Consider the following 22,656-nt stretch of genomic DNA (forward strand, 5'->3'; position numbering starts at 1 on the left):
TTTAAGGATTTGCCCCTTTTAATCTTTGCAGTTCTTCTCTGTAAACCGGGCAGGCTCTCTTTCCGGAATCGTGATCCGTCTCTGGCTTCCCCAGGTCCAAGCACGTAAGGCACTTCGGCTTCACTTTACAGCTCTTCGCGAGGTGTCCCTCTCCGCCGCATCTCCGACAGTTTTTACTTCTGTCGGGGCCTTTGCAGGTTCGGGTAGAGTGTCCATAGGCTAAGCACTTTTGGCACCTAGCTACTTCAACATGCTCGCGAATTTGAGCATTTATCCAGCCGATTTTGATTCGGCCAAGTTTAAGCAGAATGTCACTTTCTGCTTCTGCCAAGCGGATTTAGAGCAACCTTAGTTCCTTTGTAGCGCGGCAGTAATTTGCACTCTATAGGCAGGTCGGACTTGCCTAGCTTTTCTTCCAATGCTGAAGTCACCTCACTCTCTGTAGTGGCTTCATCCAGGTCTCTGATTTCTAGAGACCTCTTATTTACAAGAGGTATGACCTCGGCCTTGCCATGCAGGGCCAAGGACAGACTTTTCGCAAATTTTAAGGTCTCTCCACCCTTTTTCACTATCAGGAGAACTTCCTGTTTAAAAGTTCTCCTGATTTTCTGTACCACGGTGCCTGTATCTTCAGGTTTAACCTTTTCTTTTATCAGCGGCAAGATACCCTCGTAAAACTTTGGGTCTCTTGCCGTGATCTTCACAGCTTCCGTGGACCTGAGTTTCGAAGGGGGCTTCGTGAGCTCTTTTTTCTCGCCTTTGGTCTTTCTTCCTGGAGCCCGTTTCTTTCTTTCTCCAACAACCTTAAAGTCATCCTCAATGTCCGCTCCGTCTTTCAAGACGGTATCGGCATACGTCTTACTAGGACTACTTGAGGACGCCCCTTTTGCTTCAACTAGCGACTCAGGATTAAGCTGTGGAGCATCCTTTCGCTTAATCCTCTTTTCACTTTGAGTCGCTCGTTGTGGACTCACATCCGGGCTTACCCCTTCCCTAGGGCGCTTATTAACCTTTTTCGTCTTAGTTGCGCCTGCAGCCGCGCTATCCCGGGTTGCAATAACACTCTTCGTCTGCCGTGGAGTTTCCACAGTTGGAAATTGCGGCTCTTGGTCTCTGAAAGGCTCGGGGATAAAACGTAAATTCTTACAGATTATATCGAACGCATTTTCCAAAACCGTCACGCCATCCTGGATGTCACGACCGACGTTTTTTTGTCGCTTGAATCCTTGGCGCAAGCTTTTAAAAATTCCCGGGATAGCCAGGAACTGATTTGCGACATTTGATTCGTAGCATGTCACCTGGCTATCTATTTGGCTCCCTCCAAAATCCCTGGAGCCATCTGCACCGACTATCGAGGCTTGCACCCGATCAGAATCGGTGGTGGGATTACCCTCTTTCGAGGTACCCACTTGGAGTAATTTATGTGATTCTTTATCCATTTTATTCATTTCTTTTGGTTTTAAAATCAGGGAACCACCCTGTTGGTTGTCCTTTAGTGAAAAGCCCCGCCACCACGGCAAGGTCTACCGAACATATCCAAGATGCCAGTCGTGTCTGGCAGCGAACCCACTTCTCTTAACTCATCAAAGAAATCAATCATGTCTGGCAGCAGACCCACTTCTCCCAGCCCATCAAAGAAATCAATGATGTTTGGCAGTGGATCCACTTCTCACAGCACATCAAAGAAATCAATGATATTTGGCAGTGGATCCGCTTCTCCCAGTACGTCAAAGACATCGATGATGTTCGGTAGTGGACAACCATCGGCGGGGATTATTATTATTATTATTATTATTATTATTATTATTATTATTATTATTATTATTACTATTATTATTATTATTATTATTATTATTATTATTATTATTATTATTATTATTATTATTATTATTATTATTATTATTTTTTTTTTTTTTTTTTTTTTGCTTAGGGACTTTTGGGAAATCTGCCTACAGATACCTTGGATTCCGCACTCCAAGGTTATGTGGGGTTGGTATGATAAACAAAGGAAATATAAAAAAAGAAAAAATATATATATATAGTAAATTTAATAAACTGGCGACCTACTACCAGCCCGACCCACTAAAACCCGTAACCCTTCTTCTGGAGCCCTTTACCCTCCTCGGAACTGTCGTAAGACTTTAGCCTTCGAGGGCGGCGCTCCAACTCTGTCGCTGATGCGACTTTCTGCTTTTCTCTGCGGTTATCCTGCGTTAATAGTTAAAAATTTAAAACCATTTCAATATAAAGCGGAATTAACAGCACAACAATAATTAAAATAACAAATGTGTAATTAAGTGTAAAAGTCAAAAGATAAAATTATAAACGGATATATAAAAAAAGAAAAAATAAACGCGTATAAAAAATTGAAAACATTAAACTGTACAAAGATGAATAAAAAAAAAACACAAACAATTAAAAAATGTATAAGGACAAATAAATCACAAAATAAATTAATAAAAAACAAACGAATAAATTAAAAGCTGTTTAAATTACGCTTTTTGGCGGCCGTCGAGATCCTTCCTCGACATAACCGAGATTATGAAGTTCTCGACTTGCCGCCAATTCTCCTCTGACTGGGTCATCAGCGATACCATGTTCTCCGGTGTAACTTGACTGTTTACACCTTCGAACATGGCCTGCCTCTCCAAGTCCCATTTCTTGCATGAGAAGAGGGTGTGCTCCGCGTTGTCCTCAGGGAACTGGCAATATGCACACACCTCGTACTCGCGTAATTTAAAGCGGCACAGGTACGAGTTAAAACACCCGTGACCTGTGAACGCCTGAGTCAAGTAATAGGAAACCTGACCGTGTTTCCTATTTATCCAGGTGGCGAGTGCCGGAATAAGGCGATAAGTCCATCGACCTTTCTCCTCACCATCCCATCTTTCTTGCCATCTTTCTATGAGCCTGTACCTCGCTTCTTTGCGGATTAGGCCCTTGCTTGGTCTTAATTCCTCATTCAAGGAACTGCTTTCTTTAGAAAAGAGAAACATTTCTTCCCTTTCCCTCGCCAAAAGATCTGCTGGCGGGACACTTGCAAGGACCTGCACAGCACTCGTAGATACCGTCTTATATGCAGAGATGATACGCGTTGTTATCGATCTCTGCGCAGACAGTATCTTTTCACAGATGGTCACACATCTTTTACTCCTCAGGGATGGGGCCCACGCTGGTGCTGCATAGAGCATTTTAGCGTGGGCGACACTCGCCACCAGTCTTCTTTTTTGTTCACGGGGTCCGCCAACATTTGGCATTAGCCGTGAAAGATTAGCCGCACACTCGATCGCCTTATTTGACGCCGTAGCCATGTGGTGGTGGAAGTTTAACCTTCCATCTAACTCCACACCAAGATATTTAATTTGCTTACTCCACTTGACCTCGAATCCGTCTATCACGATTCGTGGGAGCTCATAACCACGTCTGTCTGTGACCAGCAGTGCCTCGGTCTTTTCCAGGGCCATTTCAAGACCTCTGGTATCCAGCCAGCTTTTAGCTAGTCGCAGACATTCGTTCACCAATGTCCCAAGAGCCTCCTCACTTTCGGCCGTGCACACGAATAACGCGTCGTCCGCAAGCCGATGATCACCGCACCTTCGGGCAGATCCATTCGCAGAAAATCATCGTAAGATACATTCCATAAAAATGGACCCACCCTCGAGCCTTGAGGAGCCCCACGCTGCATCTCTTCCTTGAGAGTGCAGGTGTCTCCCTCATATATAACCCACCTGTCGCTAAGATAATTATCCATTATCCGCAACAAGTAGGGCGGCATGTTTTTCTTTTCCATCGACTCGATGAGATCTTTCCATCTTGCGGAATTAAACGCGTTGCGTATGTCAATTGCTACCAACGCGCAGAAGCTCTTCTTTTTCCCAGGTCCCAATTTGTTTTTTCCTGCTTTGGCTATGTCCACAACTGCCTGGATGGCATCAACCGTGGACTTGCCTTTACGGAAACCAAATTGGTGATCGGATAGACGATTCTCTTCGGTCAAGTGGCTTTGCATTCTCTGCAGAACCATATCCTCTAGAAGTTTACCCATCGTATCTAGCAGGCATATAGGCCTGTACGATGAAACCTTATCTAGAGGTTTCTCACCTTTCCTTAGGAGGACTAACCTCTGTCGCTTCCAGTCGCGGAAGAACTCTCCTCTCTCAAGGCAAAGATTGAAGCATCGAAGCAGAATCTGGGGTGAAGTGTCGATTACCAACTTTAGGATCTCGTTACTTATCCCATCGATTCCAGGCGCCTTGCCTGTTTTCAATCTTTTGCCTGCTTTTTGCAGTTCACTAAGTGTGAAGAGTTCTTCCTCTTCGACTTTGCAAAAACTCCAGTCCCTTCTAAGGTATGGCTCCGCAGGAGGAAACAAAGAACTTATTATCTTTCTGACCCAATCGGGATTGTCCAGGCCGGGGGTCTTTTGCCTCGTCACTAATTTCTTAGTTACGATTTTAAAAGCCAGACCCCATGGGTCCTTATCGACTTCCTCGATTAGGTCCTTCCAGCTATGGCGTCGCGACTTCCGGATCTCTTTCTTGAGGTTCTTTTTCGCCTCCTTGAAAGCCTCTTTCAGCAAGGGATCTCCCTTAGATCGGGTATATGTCCTTCTTGCTTTGAGGCATTCCTTTCTCAAGGAGGCTAGCTCCTCTGACCACCAGTGCAAGGATTTTCTTACGGGAGTGGCGCCTTTGCGTGGCATTGACGCATTGCAAGCGGTGACTATCATGTTCCTCACCGCTCGCACCTCCCCATCCAGACTGCTCGGCCTCTTCACCCAGCCCAAGTCCTCAATTAAAAGGGCTTCTCTTAGGGACCGGCCGAACTTTTCCTTGTCGAGTCTCTTCATATTCCACGAGGAGGTTTTGCGACTAGGAACATCCTGTCTTTTTCCTCCTCGTGTGTCTCCCATCGAGACTGAGAACTCAATGTACTGGTGGTCACTTGCGGTATATTCCTCAGAGACCCGCCAGTCGGTTATGCGGCTAAATAGTTTAGTCGATGCGATCGTTAGATCTATAATTGATCCGATCGCACCTCTTCTAAAAGTCCATGTATTGCCTCGGTTTACAGCCAATAAGTCGTTTCTGGAGATCATTTCTCCAATACGAATTCCTCTCTTGTCGAGTCTCGTCTCACCCCACTCTGGCGACTTTGCGTTAAAATCGCCAGTGATGATGACATCCAGCCTGGATTCTGCGAGGCTCGCTTCTAGGTCTTCGATATTGGCTTCGAAGTTTGTCAGTGGGTCGTTGGGTGAGAAGTAGCAGCTATACATACGTATATTAGCTACCTCTATCCACACGAACCCACTGCTCGTCTCCAGAAACTTGTCAACCCGCAATTCTGGGTTGCACAGCTTTATGGCGGCTCTCTTCGCCTTATCCTGGTACCAAGAGGCGAGGTCGCTTCCTTGATACTGCTCACTGCAGAACAGGATATCGACCTCATTTTCCCTTGCTGTTTGCATTAGGAGCAACTGTGCATCCTTACTTGTATGCAGGTTGACCTGCAAAAATTTTAAGGATTTGCCCTTTTAATCTTTTGCAGTTCTTCTCTGTAAACCGGGCAGGCTCTCTTTCCGGAATCGTGATCCGTCTCTGGCTTCCCCAGGTCCAAGCACGTAAGGCACTTCGGCTTAACTTTACAGCTCTTCGCGAGGTGTCCCTCTCCGCCGCATCTCCGACAGTTTTTACTTCTGTCGGGGCCTTTGCAGGTTCGGGTTGAGTGTCCGTATGCTAGGCACTTTTGGCACCTAGCTACTTCAACATGCTCGCGAATTGGAGCATTTATCCATCCGATTTTTATTTTACCAAGCTTTAGCAGAGTATTACTTTCTGCCTCTGTCAGACGTACTAGAGCAACCTTAGTTCCTCTGTAGCGCGGCAAAAGTCGACACTCCATCTTCAGGTCAGGTTTACCCAGCTTTTCTCTTAGTGCTGCATTTACCTCATCCTCTGAGGTGGCTTCGTCCAAATCCTTAATCTCTAGAGACCTTTTATTCACTAGAGGTGTGACCTCAGCTTTACCATGCAGGGCCGAAGACAGTGCATCTGCAAATTTTAAGGTCTCTCCGCCCTTTTTCACTATCACGAGAACCTCCTGTTTAAAAGTTCTCCTGATTTTCCGGATCACGGTACCCGTATCTTCTGGGTTTACCTTTGCTTTTATTAGCGGCAAGATACCCTCATAAAACTTTGGGTCGCTTGCCGTAATTTTAACAGCTTCCGTGCTCCTTAGCTTCAAAGGGGGCTTCGGAAGCTCCTTTTTCTCACCTGAGGGTTTCTCTTTTGGAGTCCGTTTCTCCTTGTTTTTAACAACCTTGAAACCGTCTCCATTGTCCGCTCCGTCCCTCAAGACGGTCTCAGCATACGACTTGCCAGGACTGTTTGAGGGCGCCTCTCTTGCTCTAACCAGCGACTCAGAACCAAGCTGTGGAGCCTCCTTTCGCTTAATTCTCTTCCCGCCTTGAGTCGCCCGTCGCGGACTCGCATCTGGGCTTGTACCTTCCCTGGGGCGTTTATTAACGCCTTTTGCCTTATTAGGACATGTCTTTGCGCCGTTCAGAGGTGCAGTAGTGCTCTCCGTCTGCTGTGGAGCTACCACAGTTGGGTGTTGCGGCTCCTGGTCTATGAAAGGCTTGGGGATAAAACGTAAATTCCTACAGATTATCTCAAACGCACCTTCCAAAACCGTCACGCCATCCTGGATTTCTTTTAGAGCCCTTTACCCTCCCTCGGAACTGTCGTAAGACTTTAGCCTTCGAGGGAGGCGCTCCAACTCTATCGCTGCTGCGACTTTGTTCTGTGTCTGCGGTTCTCCTGCGTCAATAGTTAAAAAATTTAAAACTATTTCAATATAAAAGCGGAATTAACAGCACAACAACAATAAAAAACAAAAATTTTAAGAAGTTTAAAAAGTCAAAAGATAAAATTATAAACGGATATATAAAAAAAATAAAAATAAACGCGTATAAAATATTGAAAACATAAAATTGTACAAAGATGAATAAAAAAAACAAAACAAATTAAAAAAAATGTATAGGGACAAATAAATCACAAAATAAATTAATAAAAAACAAACAAACAAATTAAAAGCTGTTTAAATTACGCTTTTTGGCGGCCGTCGAGATCCTTCCTCGACATAACCGAGATTATGAAGTTCTCGACTTGCCGCCAATTCTCTTCCGACTGGGTCATCAGCGATACCATATTCTCCGGTGTAACTTGACTGTTTACACCTTCGAACATGGCCCGCCTCTCCAAGTCCCATTTTTTGCATGAGAAGAGGGTGTGCTCCGCGTTGTCCTCAGGGAACTGGCAATATGCACACACCTCGTTCTCGCGTAATTTAAAGCGACACAGGTACGAGTTAAAACACCCGTGACCTGTGAACGCCTGAGTCAAGTAATAGGAAACCTGACCGTGTTTCCTATTTATCCAGGTGGCGAGTGCCGGGATAAGGCGATAAGTCCATCGACCTTTTTCCTCACCATCCCATCTTTCTTGCCATCTTTCTATGAGCCTGTGCCTCGCTTCTTTGCGGATCAGGCCCTTGCTTGGTCTTAATTCCTCATCCCAGGAACTGCTTTCTTTAGAAAAGAGAAACATTTCTTCCCTTTCCCTCGCCAAGAGATCTGCTGGCGGGACACTTGCAAGGACCTGCACAGCACTCGTAGATACCGTCTTATATGCAGAGATGATACGCGTTGTTATCGATCTCTGCGCCGACAGTATCTTTTCACAGATGGTAACACATCTTTTACTCCTCAGGGATGGGGCCCACGCTGGTGCTGCATAGAGCATTTTAGCGTGGGCGACACTCGCCACCAGTCTTCTTTTTTGTTCACGGGGTCCGCCAACATTTGGCATTAACCGTGAAAGATTAGCCGCACACTCGATCGCCTTATTCGACGCCGTAGCCATGTGGTGGTGGAAGTTTAACCTTCCATCCAACTCCACACCAAGGTATTTAATTTGTTTACTCCACTTGACCTCGAATCCGTCTATCACGATTCGTGGGAGCTCATAACCACGTCTGTCTGTGACTAGCAGTGCCTCGGTCTTTTCCAGGGCCATTTCAAGACCTCTGGTATCCAGCCAGCTTTTTGCTAGTCGCAGACATTCGTTCACCAATGTCCCAAGAGCCTCCTCACTCTCGGCAGTGCACACGAACAACGCGTCGTCCGCAAAGCCGATAATCATCGCACCTTCGGGCAGATCCATTCGCAGAAAATCATCGTAAGATACATTCCATACAAATGGACCCACCCTCGAGCCTTGAGGAGCCCCACGCTGCATCTCTTCCCTGAGAGTGCAGGTGTCTCCCTCATATATAACCCACCTGTCGCTAAGATAATTATCCATTATCCGCAACAAGTAGGGCGGCATGTTTTTCTTTTCCATCGACTCGATGAGATCTTTCCATCTTGCGGAATTAAACGCGTTGCGTATGTCAATTGCTACCAACGCGCAGAAGCTCTTCTTTTTCCCAGGTCCCAATTTGTTTTTTCCTGCTTTGGCTATGTCCACAACTGCCTGGATGGCATCAACTGTGGACTTGCCTTTACGGAAACCAAATTGGTAATCGGATAGACGATTCTCTTCAGTCAAGTGGCCCTGCATTCTCTGGAGAACCATATCCTCTAGAAGTTTACCCATCGTATCTAGCAGGCATATAGGCCTGTACGATGAAACCTTATCTAGAGGTTTTTCACCTTTCCTTAGGAGGACTAACCTCTGTCGCTTCCAGTCGCGGAAGAACTCTCCTCTCTCAAGGCAAAGATTGAAGCATCGAAGCAGAATCTGGGGTGAAGTGTCGATTACCAACTTTAGGATCTCGTTACTTATCCCATCGATTCCAGGCGCCTTGCCTGTTTTTAATCTTTTGCCTGCTTTTTTCAGTTCACTAAGTGTGAAGAGTTCTTCCTCTTCGACTTTGCAAAAACTCCAGTCCCTTCTAAGGTATGGTTCTGCAGGAGGAAACAAAGAACTTATTATCTTTCTGACCCAATCGGGATTGTCCAGGCCGGGGGTCTTTTGCCTCGTCACTAATTTCTTAGTTACGATTTTAAAAGCCAGACCCCATGGGTCCTTATCGACCTCCTCGATTAGGTCCTTCCAGCTACGGCGTCGCGACTTGCGGATCTCTTTCTTGAGGTCCTTTTTCGCCTCCTTGAAAGCCTCTTTCAGCAAGGGATCTCCCTTAGAACGGGTATATGTCCTTCTTGCTTTGAGGCATTGCTTTCTCAAGGAGGACAGTTTTTCTGACCACCAGTGCAAGGATTTTTTCCTTGGAAAGGCGCCTTTGCGACGTGGCATCGACGCCTTGCAAGCGGTGACGATTATATTTCGCACCGCTCGCACCTCTCCATTTAGACTTTTCGGCCTCCTCACCCAACCAGAATCCTCAATTAAGATAGATTCTTTTAGGGACCGGCTGAACTTCTCCTTGTCGAGTTTCTTAATGTTCCACGAGAAGGTTTTGCGACTAGGAGCTTCCTGTCTCTTTCCTCCTCGTGTGTCTCCCATTGAGACTGAGAACTCAATGTACTGGTGGTCACTTGCTGTATATTCCTCGGAGACCCGCCAGTCGCTTATGCGGCTAAATATATTAGACGATGCTATCGTTAGATCTATTATCGATCCGATCGCACCTCGTCTAAACGTCCATGTTTTTCCCCGGTTTACAACTAATAAATCGTTCTTGGAGATCATTTCTCCAATCAGAATTCCTCTCTTGTCGAGCCTCGTCTCACCCCACTCTGGCGACTTTGCATTAAAATCGCCAGTGATGATGACATCCAGCTTGGATTCTATGAGGCTCGATTCTAGGTCTTCTATATTGGCTTCGAAGGTGGTCAGCGGGTCGTTGGGTGAGAAGTAGCAGCTATACATACGTATGTTAGCCACCTCTATCCACACAAACCCGCTGCTTGTCTCCAAGAACTTGTCAACCCGCAATTCTGGGTTGCACAGCTTGATGGCGGCTCTCTTCGCCTTATCCTGATACCAAGGTGCGAGGTCGCTTCCTTGATACTGCTCACTGCAGAACAGGATATCCACCTCATTTTCCCTAGCTGTTTGCATCAGGAGCACCTGTGCATCCTTACTTGTATGCAGGTTGACTTGAAGGAGCTTTAAGGATTTGCCCTTTTAAGTTTCTCCAGTTCCTCCTTGTAAACCGGGCAGGAAATTCTTCCAGGGATATGGTTGACTTCCGTTTTTCCCAAATCTGTACACGTTATGCACTTTGGCTTGTCATTAGTACACTTTTTGGAGAAGTGTCCCGCTTCGCCGCATCTCCGACAGTTTTTTGTTCTGTCGGGGCCCTTGCAAATTCGGGTCACGTGTCCATAGGCTAGGCACTTTTGACATCTTGTCACTTCTAAGTGCGTTCGGATGGATGCATTTATCCAGCCAATACGCACTTTGCCCAGCTTAAGCAGACTCTCGCTGTCCGTTTCATTCAAGCGTACTAGTGCCACTTTCGTACCACCAAAACGTGTCAGAAGTCGGCAAGTCACCTCTAATTCGGGCTTTTGCAACTTCTGCTTTAAGACGGTTAAAACGTCCTCCTCTAAAGTTGTTTCGACAAGATCCCGAATTTCGAGGGTCTTTTTACTGACAAGAGCCGTAACCTCGGCCTTGTCCAGAAGAACGGAGGTAAGATTCTGAGCGAACTTTGAAGTTTCACCCCCCTTTTTCACAACAACAAGAACCTCTTTTTTAAGAGTTCTCCTAATTTTCACAATCTCTGTTCCAGTTTCCTCTGGCTTTACCGAAGTTGTTGCCAGTTTTATGAGATCATGGTAGGTCTCTGGATTCCGGGCCACAATTTTTATTGCCTCCGTTGTTCTAATTTTGGGGGGGCGCTTCTGAAGTCGCTCCCTCTCCTCCGCTTTCTTCAAGGCCTTTTTCTTACGGGCCTCCCGTTTCCTATTGGAGACAGTTTCAAAGTCTTTTTCGTTTTCAGGCTTATTTGCCACAGTTGCCTCCGAATAAGAAGCAACCCTGGCCGAAGCAGCCTTACTCACCTCCGTCTCCATAACAGTAGGGTTTGCCTTGGTCTCCTTGCTCTTAACCCTCTTACCCTTGGGAGTGGTCACAGAAGAATCAGTCTCCGGACCTTCAAACTCTCTAGGGCGCTTCCTTGGGTCGATGGACTTGCTCTCGCTGGATGTGGCGTGCGACATCGATCTAGGAGTTTCAGGATTCGACCTTGGTTTGCTTGGGCTAATGAAGGGCTTAGGTATAAATCGCAGGTTTCTGCAAAGCACCTCGTGCACCTTCTCCATTGCCACCATTCCATCCTTAACATCCTTGCTAATGTTTTTTTGCTTTTTGCAAGCACGCCACATACTATCCAGTATTATTGTGATCAGATCGACCTGTTCTAAAACATTTTCTTCGAATCTGCTAAGTCCCACATCCTCAGAATTTTTTATTTGGCTCCCTCCAAAATCCTTGGAGCCGTCTGCACCGACTACCGGGGCTTGAACCCGATCAGAATCGGTGACGGGATTACCCTCATTTGAGGTACCCGCTTGGAGTAATTTATTTGAATCTTTATCCATTTCATTCATTTTTTTTTGGTTTTAGAATCAGGGAACCACCCTGTTGGTTGCCCTTTAGTGAAAAGCCCCGCCACCACGGCAAGGTCTACCGAACATATCCATGATGTCAATCATGTCTGGCAGTGGATAAGCATCCACTTCTCCCAGCACATCAAAGACATCGATGATGTTCGGTAGTGGACAACCATCGGCGGGGATTATTATTATTATTATTATTATTATTATTATTATTATTATTATTATTATTATTATTATTATTATTATTATTATTATTATTATTATTATTATTATTATTATTATTATTATTATTATTATTATTATTATTATTATTATTATTATTATTATTATTATTATTATTATTATTATTATTATTATTATTATTATTATTATTATTATTTTTTTTTTTTTTTTTTTTTTTTTTTTTGCTTAGGGAATTTTGGGAAATCTGCCTACAGATACCTTGGATTCCGCACTCCAAGGTTATGTGGGGTTGGTGTGATAAAACAAAAGGAGATAAAAAAAAGAAAATTAAATATATAAAATATTAAATTTAATAAACTGGCGACCTACTGCCAGCCCGACCCACTAAAACCCGTAACCCTTCTTCTGGAGCCCTTTACCCTCCCTCGGAACTGACGTAAGACTTTAGCCTTCGAGGGTGGCGCTCCAACTCTGTCGCTAATGTGACTTTCTGCTTTTCTCTGCGGTTATCCTGCGTTAATAGTTAAAAATTTAAAACTATTTCAATATAAAGCGGAATTAACAGCACAACAATAATTAAAAATAACAAATGTGTAATTAAGTGTAAAAAGTCAAAAGATAAAATTATAAACGGATATATAAAAAAAAGAAAAAATAAACGCGTATAAAAAATTGAAAACATAAAACTGTACAAAGATGAATAATAAAAAAAAAACACAAACAATTAAAAAATGTATAAGGACAAATAAATCACAAAATAAATTAATAAAAAACAAACGAATAAATTAAAAGCTGTTTAAATTACGCTTTTTGGCGACCGTCGAGATCCTTCCTCGACATAACCGAGATTATAAAGTTCTCGACTTGCCGCCAATTCTCCTCTGACTGGGTCATCAGCGATACCATGTTCTCCGGTGTAACTTGACTGTTTACACCTTCGAACATGGCCCGCCTCTCCAAGTCCCATTTCTTGCATGAGAAGAGGGTGTGCTCCGCGTTGTCCTCAGGGAACTGGCAATATGCACACACCTCGTTCTCGCGTAATTTAAAGCGACACAGGTACGAGTTAAAACACCCGTGACCTGTAAACGCCTGAGTCAAGTAATAGGAAACCTGACCGTGTTTCCTATTTATCCAGGTGGCGAGTGCCGGGATAAGGCGATAAGTCCATCGACCTTTTTCCTCACCATCCCATCTTTCTTGCCATCTTTCTATGAGCCTGTGCCTCGCTTCTTTGCAGATTAGGCCCTTGCTTGGTCTTAATTCCTCATTCAAGGAACTGCTTTCTTTAGAAAAGAGAAACATTTCTTCCCTTTCCCTCGCCAAAAGATCTGCTGGCGGGACACTTGCAAGGACCTGCACAGCACTCGTAGATACCGTCTTATATGCAGAGATGATACGCGTTGTTATCGATCTCTGCGCAGACAGTATCTTTTCACAGATGGTCACACATCTTTTACTCCTCAGGGATGGGGCCCACGCTGGTGCTGCATAGAGCATTTTAGCGTGGGCGACACTCGCCACCAGTCTTCTTTTTTGTTCACGGGGTCCGCCAACATTTGGCATTAGCCGTGAAAGATTAGCCGCACACTCGATCGCCTTATTTGACGCCGTAGCCATGTGGTGGTGGAAGTTTAACCTTCCATCTAACTCCACACCAAGATATTTAATTTGCTTACTCCACTTGACCTCAAATCCGTCTACCACGATTCGTGGGAGCTCATAACCACGTCTGTCTGTGACCAGCAGTGCCTCGGTCTTTTCCAGGGCCATTTCAAGACCTCTGGTATCCAGCCAGCTTTTAGCTAGTCGCAGACATTCGTTCACCAATGTCCCAAGAGCCTCCTCACTTTCGGCAGTGCACACGAATAATGCGTCGTCCGCAAAGCCGATGATCACCGCACCTTCGGGCAGATCCATTCGCAGAAAATCATCGTAAGATACATTCCATACAAATGGACCCACCCTTGAGCCTTGAGGAGCCCCACGCTGCATCTCTTCCTTGAGAGTGCAGGTGTCTCCCTCATATATAACCCACCTGTCGCTAAGATAATTATCCATTATCCGCAACAAGTAGGGCGGCATGTTTTTCTTTTCCATCGACTCGATGAGATCTTTCCATCTTGCGGAATTAAACGCGTTACGTATGTCAATTGCTACCAACGCGCAGAAGCTCTTCTTTTTCCCAGGTCCCAATTTGTTTTTTCCTGCTTTGGCTATGTCCACAACTGCCTGGATGGCATCAACTGTGGACTTGCCTTTACGGAAACCAAATTGGTGATCGGACAGACGATTCTCTTCGGTCAAGTGGCCTTGCATTCTCTGCAGAACCATATCCTCTAGAAGTTTACCCATCGTATCTAGCAGGCATATAGGCCTGTACGATGACACCTTATCTAGAGGTTTTTCACCTTTCCTTAGGAGGACTAACCTCTGTCGCTTCCAGTCGCGGAAGAACTCTCCTCTCTCAAGGCAAAGATTGAAGCATCGAAGCAGAATCTGGGGTAAAGTGTCGATTACCAACTTTAGGATCTCGTTACTTATCCCATCGATTCCAGGCGCCTTGCCTGTTTTCAATCTTTTGCCTGCTTTTTGCAGTTCACTAAGTGTGAAGAGTTCTTCCTCTTCGACTTTGCAAAAACTCCAGTCCCTTCTAAGGTATGGCTCCGCAGGAGGAAACAAAGAACTTATTATCTTTCTGACCCAATCGGGATTGTCCATGCCGGGGGTCTTTTGCCTCGTCACTAATTTCTTAGTTACGATTTTAAAAGCCAGACCCCATGGGTCCTTATCGACTTCCTCGATTAGGTCCTTCCAGCTACGGCGTCGCGACTTGCGGATCTCTTTCTTGAGGTCCTTTTTCGCCTCCTTGAAAGCCTCTTTCAGCAAGGGATCTCCCTTAGATCGGGTATATGTCCTTCTTGCTTCGAGGCATTCCTTTCTCAAGGAGGCTAGCTCCTCTGACCACCAGTGCAAGGATTTTCTTACTGGAGTGGCGCCTTTGCGTGGCATTGACGCATTGCAAGCGGTGACTATCATGTTCCTCACCGCTCGCACCTCCCTATCCAGACTGCTCGGCCTCTTAACCCAGCCCAAGTCCTCAATTAAAAGGGCTTCTCTTAGGGACCGGCCGAACTTTTCCTTGTCGAGTCTCTTCATATTCCACGAGGAGGTTTTGCGACTAGGAGCATCCTGTCTTTTTCCTCCTCGTGTGTCTCCCATAGAGACTGAGAACTCAATGTACTGGTGGTCACTTGCGGTATATTCCTCTGAGACCCGCCATTCGGTTATGCGGCTAAATAGTTTAGACGATGCGATTGTTAGATCTATAATTGATCCGATCGCACCTCGTCTAAAAGTCCATGTATTGCCTCGGTTTACTGCCAATAAGTCGTTTCTGGAGATCATTTCTCCAATACGAATTCCTCTCTTGTCGAGTCTCGTCTCACCCCACTCTGGCGACTTTGCGTTAAAATCACCAGTGATGATGACATCCAGCCTGGATTCTGTGAGGCTCGATTCTAGGTCTTCGATATTGGCTTCGAAGTTTGTCAGTGGGTCGTTGGGTGAGAAGTAGCAGCTATACATACGTATATTAGCCACCTCTATCCACACGAACCCACTGCTCGTCTCCAGAAACTTGTCAACCCGCAATTCTGGGTTGCACAGCTTTATGGCGGCTCTCTTCGCCTTATCCTGATACCAAGGGGCGAGATCGCTTCCTTGATACTGCTCACTGCAGAACAGGATATCGACCTCATTTTCCCTTGCTGTTTGCATTAGGAGCAACTGTGCATCCTTACTTGTATGCAAGTTGAATTTTTTTTCTTTTTAAGCGATTAAAATAGATCAAATCACCAGTAAATGAACAGTTATTTATTTCTTGATATTTTATTTAAAAAAAATGAAAAAGTTATAAAATAGGATATAGTATTTCAGAATAACAAATCGCTTAAAAAGAAAAAAATTTTAAATAAAAAACATTTTTGGTTTAAAAGTCAATTTTAAAGATGCAAACATTGTAGAAAACTTTAAACACTTAAACTTACACTTTAACCACACTTAAAAAAAATATTTGATCAACTTTTTTTCCCCGTATGGTTCAAAAGATCTCGTTGGACTGATTAAGTACAATGATCTAATGAGGAAGATTGACTTCATTTGGAGGCTCGCTGTCCCCCACCTATAGTGGGCAGAGCATAATTTTCAAAATAGTAAACAAAAGTGTTGATTGGATCATATTTTCCTCTGTCATACAGAAAGACAGTCTAACATATATGTATATATAAACTTTGAAAACTTAAAAATTTTATTTAATCTAAAAAACAATTAGAAATTAAGAAAGTTGTTCATAATTAAATAAATTATTAAAGACAAAACTTAATTTTTTAAGCAAATACAATAACATTTTTTTTAGAAAATATCTCGCTCTCCCTCACTCTCACACCGATCTTGCATATATCTCTCTCACTCTTCTGTACACCTTCCAAACCCTCATGCACTATCTCTTGCTCTCCCTTACTCTCATTCACCATTTGTTTTCTCTCCCTCACTCTCAAACACAGTCTTTTGCATTCCTGCATTCTCAAGCTCCACCCCCCTTTCTCTCCCTTACTTTCATACTTAATGGGTTTGTTCTCACTAGCCACACATGATCCACAAGTTTTGAAATATATATATAAATTTTGAAAACTTAAAAATTTCATTTAAACTAAAAAAAAAATTAGAAATTAAGAAAGTTGTTCATAATTAAATAAATTATTAAAGACAAAACTTAATTTTTTAAGCAAATACAATAAATTTTTTTTAGAAAATATCTCGCTCTCCCTCACTCTCACACCGATCTTGCATATATCTCTCTCACTCTTCTGTACACCTTCCATACCCTCATGCACTATCTCTCGCTCTCCCTTACTCTCATTCACCATTGTTTTCTCTCCCTCACTTTCAAGCACAGTCTTTTGCTTTCCTGCATTCTCAAGCTCCACCCCCTTTCTCTCCCTTACTTTCATACTTAATAGGTTTGTTCTCGCTAGCTACACATGATCCACAAGTTTTGAAATATATACATATAAACTTTGAAAACTTAAAAATTTCATTTAAACTAAAAACAATTAGAAATTAAGAAAGTTGTTCATAATTAAATAAATTATTAAAGACAAAACTTAATTTTTTAAGCAAATACAATAAATTTTTTTTTAGAAAATATCTCGCTCTCCCTCACTCTCACACCGATCTTGCATATATCTCTCTCACTCTTCTGTACACCTTCCATACCCTCATGCACTATCTCTCGCTCTCCCTTACTCTCATTCACCATTGTTTTCTCTCCCTCACTTTCAAGCACAGTCTTTTGCTTTCCTGCATTCTCAAGCTCCACCCCCTTTCTCTCCCTTACTGTCATACTTAATAGGTTTGTTCTCGCTAGCTACACATGATCCACAAGTTTTGAAATATATACATATAAACTTTGAAAACTTAAAAATTTCATTTAAACTAAAAACAATTAGAAATTAAGAAAGTTGTTCATAATTAAATAAATTATTAAAGACAAAACTTAATTTTTAAGCAAATACAATAAATTTTTTTTTAGAAAATATCTCGCTCTCCCTCACTCTCACACCGATCTTGCATATATCTCTCTCACTCTTCTGTACACCTTCCAAACCCTCATGCACTATCTCTTGCTCTCCCTTACTCTCATTCACCATTTGTTTTCTCTCCCTCACTCTCAAGCACAGTCTTTTGCATTCCTGCATTCTCAAGCTGCACCCCCCTTTCTCTCCCTTACTTTCATACTTAATAGGTTTGTTCTCACTAGCCACACATGATCCACAAGTTTTGAAATATATATATAAACTTTGAAAACTTAAAAATTTCATTTAAACTAAAAAAAAATTAGAAATTCAGAAAGTTGTTCATAATTAAATAAATTATTAAGGACAAAACTTAATTTTTTAAGCAAATACAATAAATTTTTTTTAAAAAATATCTCGCTCTCCCTCACTCTCACACCGATCTTGCATATATCTCTCTCACTCTTCTGTACACCTTCCATACCCTCATGCACTATCTCTCGCTCTCCCTTACTCTCATTCACCATTGTTTTCTCTCCCTCACTTTCAAGCACAGTCTTTTGCTTTCCTGCATTCTCAAGCTCCACCCCCTTTCTCTCCCTTACTTTCATACTTAATAGGTTTGTTCTCGCTAGCTACACATGATCCACAAGTTTTGAAATATATACATATAAACTTTGAAAACTTAAAAATTTCATTTAAACTAAAAACAATTAGAAATTAAGAAAGTTGTTCATAATTAAATAAATTATTAAAGACAAAACTTAATTTTTTAAGCAAATACAATAAATTTTTTTTTAGAAAATATCTCGCTCTCCCTCACTCTCACACCGATCTTGCATATATCTCTCTCACTCTTCTGTACACCTTCCAAACCCTCATGCACTATCTCTTGCTCTCCCTTACTCTCATTCACCATTTGTTTTCTCTCCCTCACTCTCAAGCACAGTCTTTTGCATTCCTGCATTCTCAAGCTGCACCCCCCTTTCTCTCCCTTACTTTCATACTTAATAGGTTTGTTCTCACTAGCCACACATGATCCACAAGTTTTGAAATATATATATAAACTTTGAAAACTTAAAAATTTCATTTAAACTAAAAAAAAATTAGAAATTCAGAAAGTTGTTCATAATTAAATAAATTATTAAAGACAAAACTTAATTCTTTAAGCAAATACAATAAATTTTTTTTAGAAAATATCTCGCTCTCCCTCACTCTCACACCGATCTTGCATATATCTCTCTCACTCTTCTGTACACCTTCCAAACCCTCATGCACTATCTCTTGCTCTCCCTTACTCTCATTCACCATTGTTTTCTCTCCCTCACTCTCAAGCAGTCTTTTGCTTTCCTGCATTCTCAAGCTCCACCGCTACACTCAAGTATAACAAAAAATAAATATATAGGTCATTTTATTTCAAAACAAACCACTTTATAAAACCACTTTTAAAATAATTATTTCTCTTATTTATTAAAGCCAAAAATTTATTTACTGTTAGTGATTTTAGATGAAAAATTTCTCAGTTTTATGATTATAAAAATTTGTTTTTAAATAACAGGATTTACTGCTATTATTATTCCCTGTAAACATTATAATGGGCAATTCATGGAAATTTGAGATATTAATTAGAATTTAAAAGAATTTTCGGAGGTTGAATGTATGTACCAAGCGGAATTTATTTTTTCAAATTTTTTACCCTCTGATATATTTGTAAAATTTAAATTAATTTCCTAAATTTCAAACCGAATTGCTCATTATAATGTTTACTGAGAATAAAACTAGAATTTTTTAAGCTTCATTTTACATAAGTTTCAAGAAAAACTGAAGCGACATGTATTGAAATATTCAAAAGGTTATCTTTTAAACTTAATTTCTTTCATAAATTCTATTATTTTTTTAAAAAAAATTTTTACCATCATAAAATTTAAGAAATTATTTTTTTAATTCACTGTAAATAAAGTTTAGTTTTAATATAAATGAGAGAATAATTATTTAAAAATTGCTTTACAATGACAATTGTTCATAAGGTGGTACTTTAAATAAATGTTAATAAAAAGAATTGCTTACTAATGATTTTATAAATTAAAAGTCACTAAGAAATATATTATAACTTTATGTTTACAACTAAATCTCGGTCTCCCTCATTATCATATTCTTCCATCATCATCATCATCATGATCATCATTATCAGCTGGCACTTTATAGCAAAAAAAAATTTTTTTATGGTTAATAGATATAAAAGAACCAATAATACATAAATATATCCATTTTTTTTGGAGATTTGAGAAAAGTGGCATCTATCCACACTTTACGAATATATACTTTTAAAATCTGAAAATTTTACATAACAGGAAAAAATAATTAGAAATTTATTTTTTAGAAAATATTTAAATAAATCAACACAATAATTTTCAAAAGAATATTTTTTATTAATTTTTATTCATTTAAAGCAACTTTCACAGAAAATGCATAACACATTGAAGATACATACACAATTCATATGAAAGAAAAAATACATATAAGAAAATACATATATATATTGTGACGTATAATTTTAACTAATTTTAATTTAAGCTAAAAGTTCTGCTTACGTCAAGCAAAATCTGACGCTTTCCAACAATAATAATAAAATGAAATTTAAGTTAATAAATTTCGCCGTCAGGCGCCAATTAATTTTAAGCTTAATTAATAAACTATGCTCGACTCTTTAACAACCCGACAAACAACAACACCTCTGAGACGCTCTCAATCGTCAGAGGAAATTCTGCCTGAACAAGTTGGCAAGCAGAAATGCCAACGACGAGACACGACTGGTACTACACTGGCCCGATACTGACTTACCCAGCGATGTTTCTCAATCTCTCCTTTTTGCTGGTTTCTTGGCGGCTATTTTCCCCAGGGATAAATAGAGGAATAATCCAAAGAAAACCACTACACTTCTACTGACACTCTTTATTAATCCTCTTTTCTACACAAAACTCTCTTTCTCTCACAACACTCAAAACTTTTACAAGAGAACTCTTACGCACGTTTCTACAAGATACTGTCTACACATCTCATAGAACACTCTCTTACAAATCTCGTAGGTCACTGACTGCCAAAATGTCGGCGAAAAACTAATGACACCTGTTTCTGGCTTTTCTCCACACGTGCTCGTCTTCTTCAACTCTTCTTCTCTCTTGTTCCACTGGCTCTCCTCTCTCTGTCTCTTTCTAACCATCAGCGGCTCTGCCCTCTAGCACTTTCTCTCCTACTAACTAGCCGCGCGACACACATTCACCACTGATAGTGGGTCCCACGGCAGTTCCGACTTTCTAAATTACCATACCAATTAACGATCACGGTTCAGGGATAATTCCGACAGATGACATGACGATTCAGAATTTCGACAAAATAAAGAACGACAATTCACATCGTCACAATATATATAAGAAAAAATAAGTGAAAACGTTATATGAAAGAAAATACATATTAGAAAAAATGTTATTAAAAGTAAGAGAACAATATTTATGTATAACATTTTCATTTTATTTTTTACTCATTCTCACGTTCATCCCCCATCTCTATTTCTCTCTCACTCTCATAACCCATATCGCGCTCTCCCTCTCTCTCACTCTCATAACCCATATCACGCTCTCCCTCTCTCTCACTCTCATAACCCATATCACGCTCTCTCTCACTCTCATAACCCACTTCTCGCTCTCCCTCGCTCTCATGACCCATTTCTCGTTCTCCCTCGCTCTCATGCACATCTTGCATATCGCGCTCTCCCTCATGCACATCTCGCATATCACGCTCTCCCTCATGCACATCTTGTATTTCACGCTCTCCCTCGCTCTCACGCTCTTTCTCGCTTTCATCTACATCTTGCATATTTCGCTCTCCCTCTCTCTTACGCTCATCTTGCATATCTCGCTTTCCCCCACTCTCAAGTTCATTATCCATCTCTCCCTCACTTTCAAGTTCCATATCTCGCTCTCCCTCACTCTCATTCATAATCTCCTCTCCCTCACTCTCATGCACAGTCTCTTCCTCACGCTCCTTTTCCACTTGTTCTTCCTCACTGTTCACCACCACAAGATCTTGTTCTTTCTCACTCTTATCATCAACCACTATATTTTGTTCTCCCTCACTCTCATGCACAGTCTCTCCTTCACGCTCCTCCTCCTCTTGCTCACCCCCTTTCACTTGTTCTTCCTCACTGTCCAAGACCACCACAATATCTTTTTCTCCCTCACTCTCAGGTACATCTTGCACTCCCTCACGCTCCTCCTCTTCCACTTGCTCTTCTTCACTGTCCACCACCACTAGATCTTGCTCTTCCTCACTCTCGTTGTCCACTACTGTATCCTGTTCTCCCTCACTCAGGTGGTCCACCATGCCCAATTCCATCACATCATCATATTTCTCACTCCAAACGGAGATATCTTTATCCATTTGTTCACAGGCTCCTTGAACAGTAAAGCTTAAATCTTCTCTAATTGCAGCAACAATAAAAGCTTTTGTTAATTTTTGGAAATCGGTCTGATGATCCACCCAAAGAGAAGGAACCTCAAATGTTAATTTAAATCCATGATAGCTGCCTGCATCCTGGAAAATAATAAAACATTTTTTTTTCATTTTTAATATAGAAATCAATTTTGAAAACTTTTATAACATTTCAATTAATATTCACTAATATTTGAAATCTATTTGATTAAAATAATTAAAACTTACCAATATGTCATCGATTGAAAATCCGACTCTTCGGATCCAAATTCCAGTTTCCATAAACACAATTTTTACTTTGACGTTATTAAAATTAATTGTAGCATTTTGAATGTTATGACCCTTTTGTTCTCTCATTTCTAAAAATGAGATTGCAGTTAGGCACACTTCTTCAAAAGCTTCTATCCTTGAATCCAAAAGCCATTGAGTAGGTGCAGAAATAACAATTTCCAACTTCGTGTAACTCATCTTAAAGTCTATAAAAAAAAATTGAAAACTTTAAATAAATTTTAAAAAATTAAAAGATTTGTTATATAAAAAAATTATAATAATTTACACTTACATTTTCTTTAAAACTTGATTTAAGTATAGAGCAAAGCACTAATCACTGATTCAAAATTTAAAAAGAATAAAGCACTAACTTCTTACTTTCAATTTCAAATGTCACTTTGTGAATAAAGCTCATCTGAAGGAGCATCTTTTTATACGCGAAAAAATTGTTTACAATCTGGTAATTTAGACAAAACATAATTAAGGTTATGAAGAGAGAGTAGATATAAAGCGCCCTAAGCTTTGATATTTAAGAAGATATTCATA

At 41.3% G+C, this 22,656-nt stretch overlaps 1 protein-coding gene across 1 annotated transcript; it reads right to left on the reverse strand.

The window, feature by feature from the left end:
* Positions 1–311: 311 nt before the first annotated feature.
* On the reverse strand, positions 312–22,308 carry LOC122503047 (zinc finger CCCH domain-containing protein 13-like). Its single transcript, XM_043613454.1, has 5 exons — positions 22,069–22,308; positions 20,901–21,942; positions 6,186–6,629; positions 5,857–6,053; positions 312–1,121 (listed from the first exon to the last, which is right to left on the reverse strand). Exons 1-5 carry the CDS (start codon positions 22,306–22,308, stop codon positions 312–314), a joined length of 2,733 nt encoding a protein of 910 aa, XP_043469389.1.
* Positions 22,309–22,656: the final 348 nt, after the last annotated feature.

The sequence above is a fragment of the Leptopilina heterotoma genome, unplaced genomic scaffold (genome assembly GCF_015476425.1).
Source record: "Leptopilina heterotoma isolate Lh14 unplaced genomic scaffold, ASM1547642v1 Lhet_242, whole genome shotgun sequence".
NCBI classification, from domain to species: Eukaryota; Metazoa; Arthropoda; class Insecta; order Hymenoptera; family Figitidae; genus Leptopilina; species Leptopilina heterotoma.

Bases quoted from the DNA above. Each gene is read 5' to 3' on its own strand.
- LOC122503047 (XM_043613454.1), bottom strand. From the start codon at position 22,308: ATGAGTTACACGAAGTTGGAAATTGTTATTTCTGCACCTACTCAATGG. The intron at 6,630-20,900 runs GTGAGAATGAGT...AGCCTTTCATAG, and splicing joins AATAGAGATGGGGGATGAAC to ACCAGGAGCCGCAACACCCA. The intron at 6,054-6,185 runs GTATCTTGCCGC...TAAAATTTGCAG, and splicing joins CGACCCAAAGTTTTATGAGG to ATGCACTGTCTTCGGCCCTG.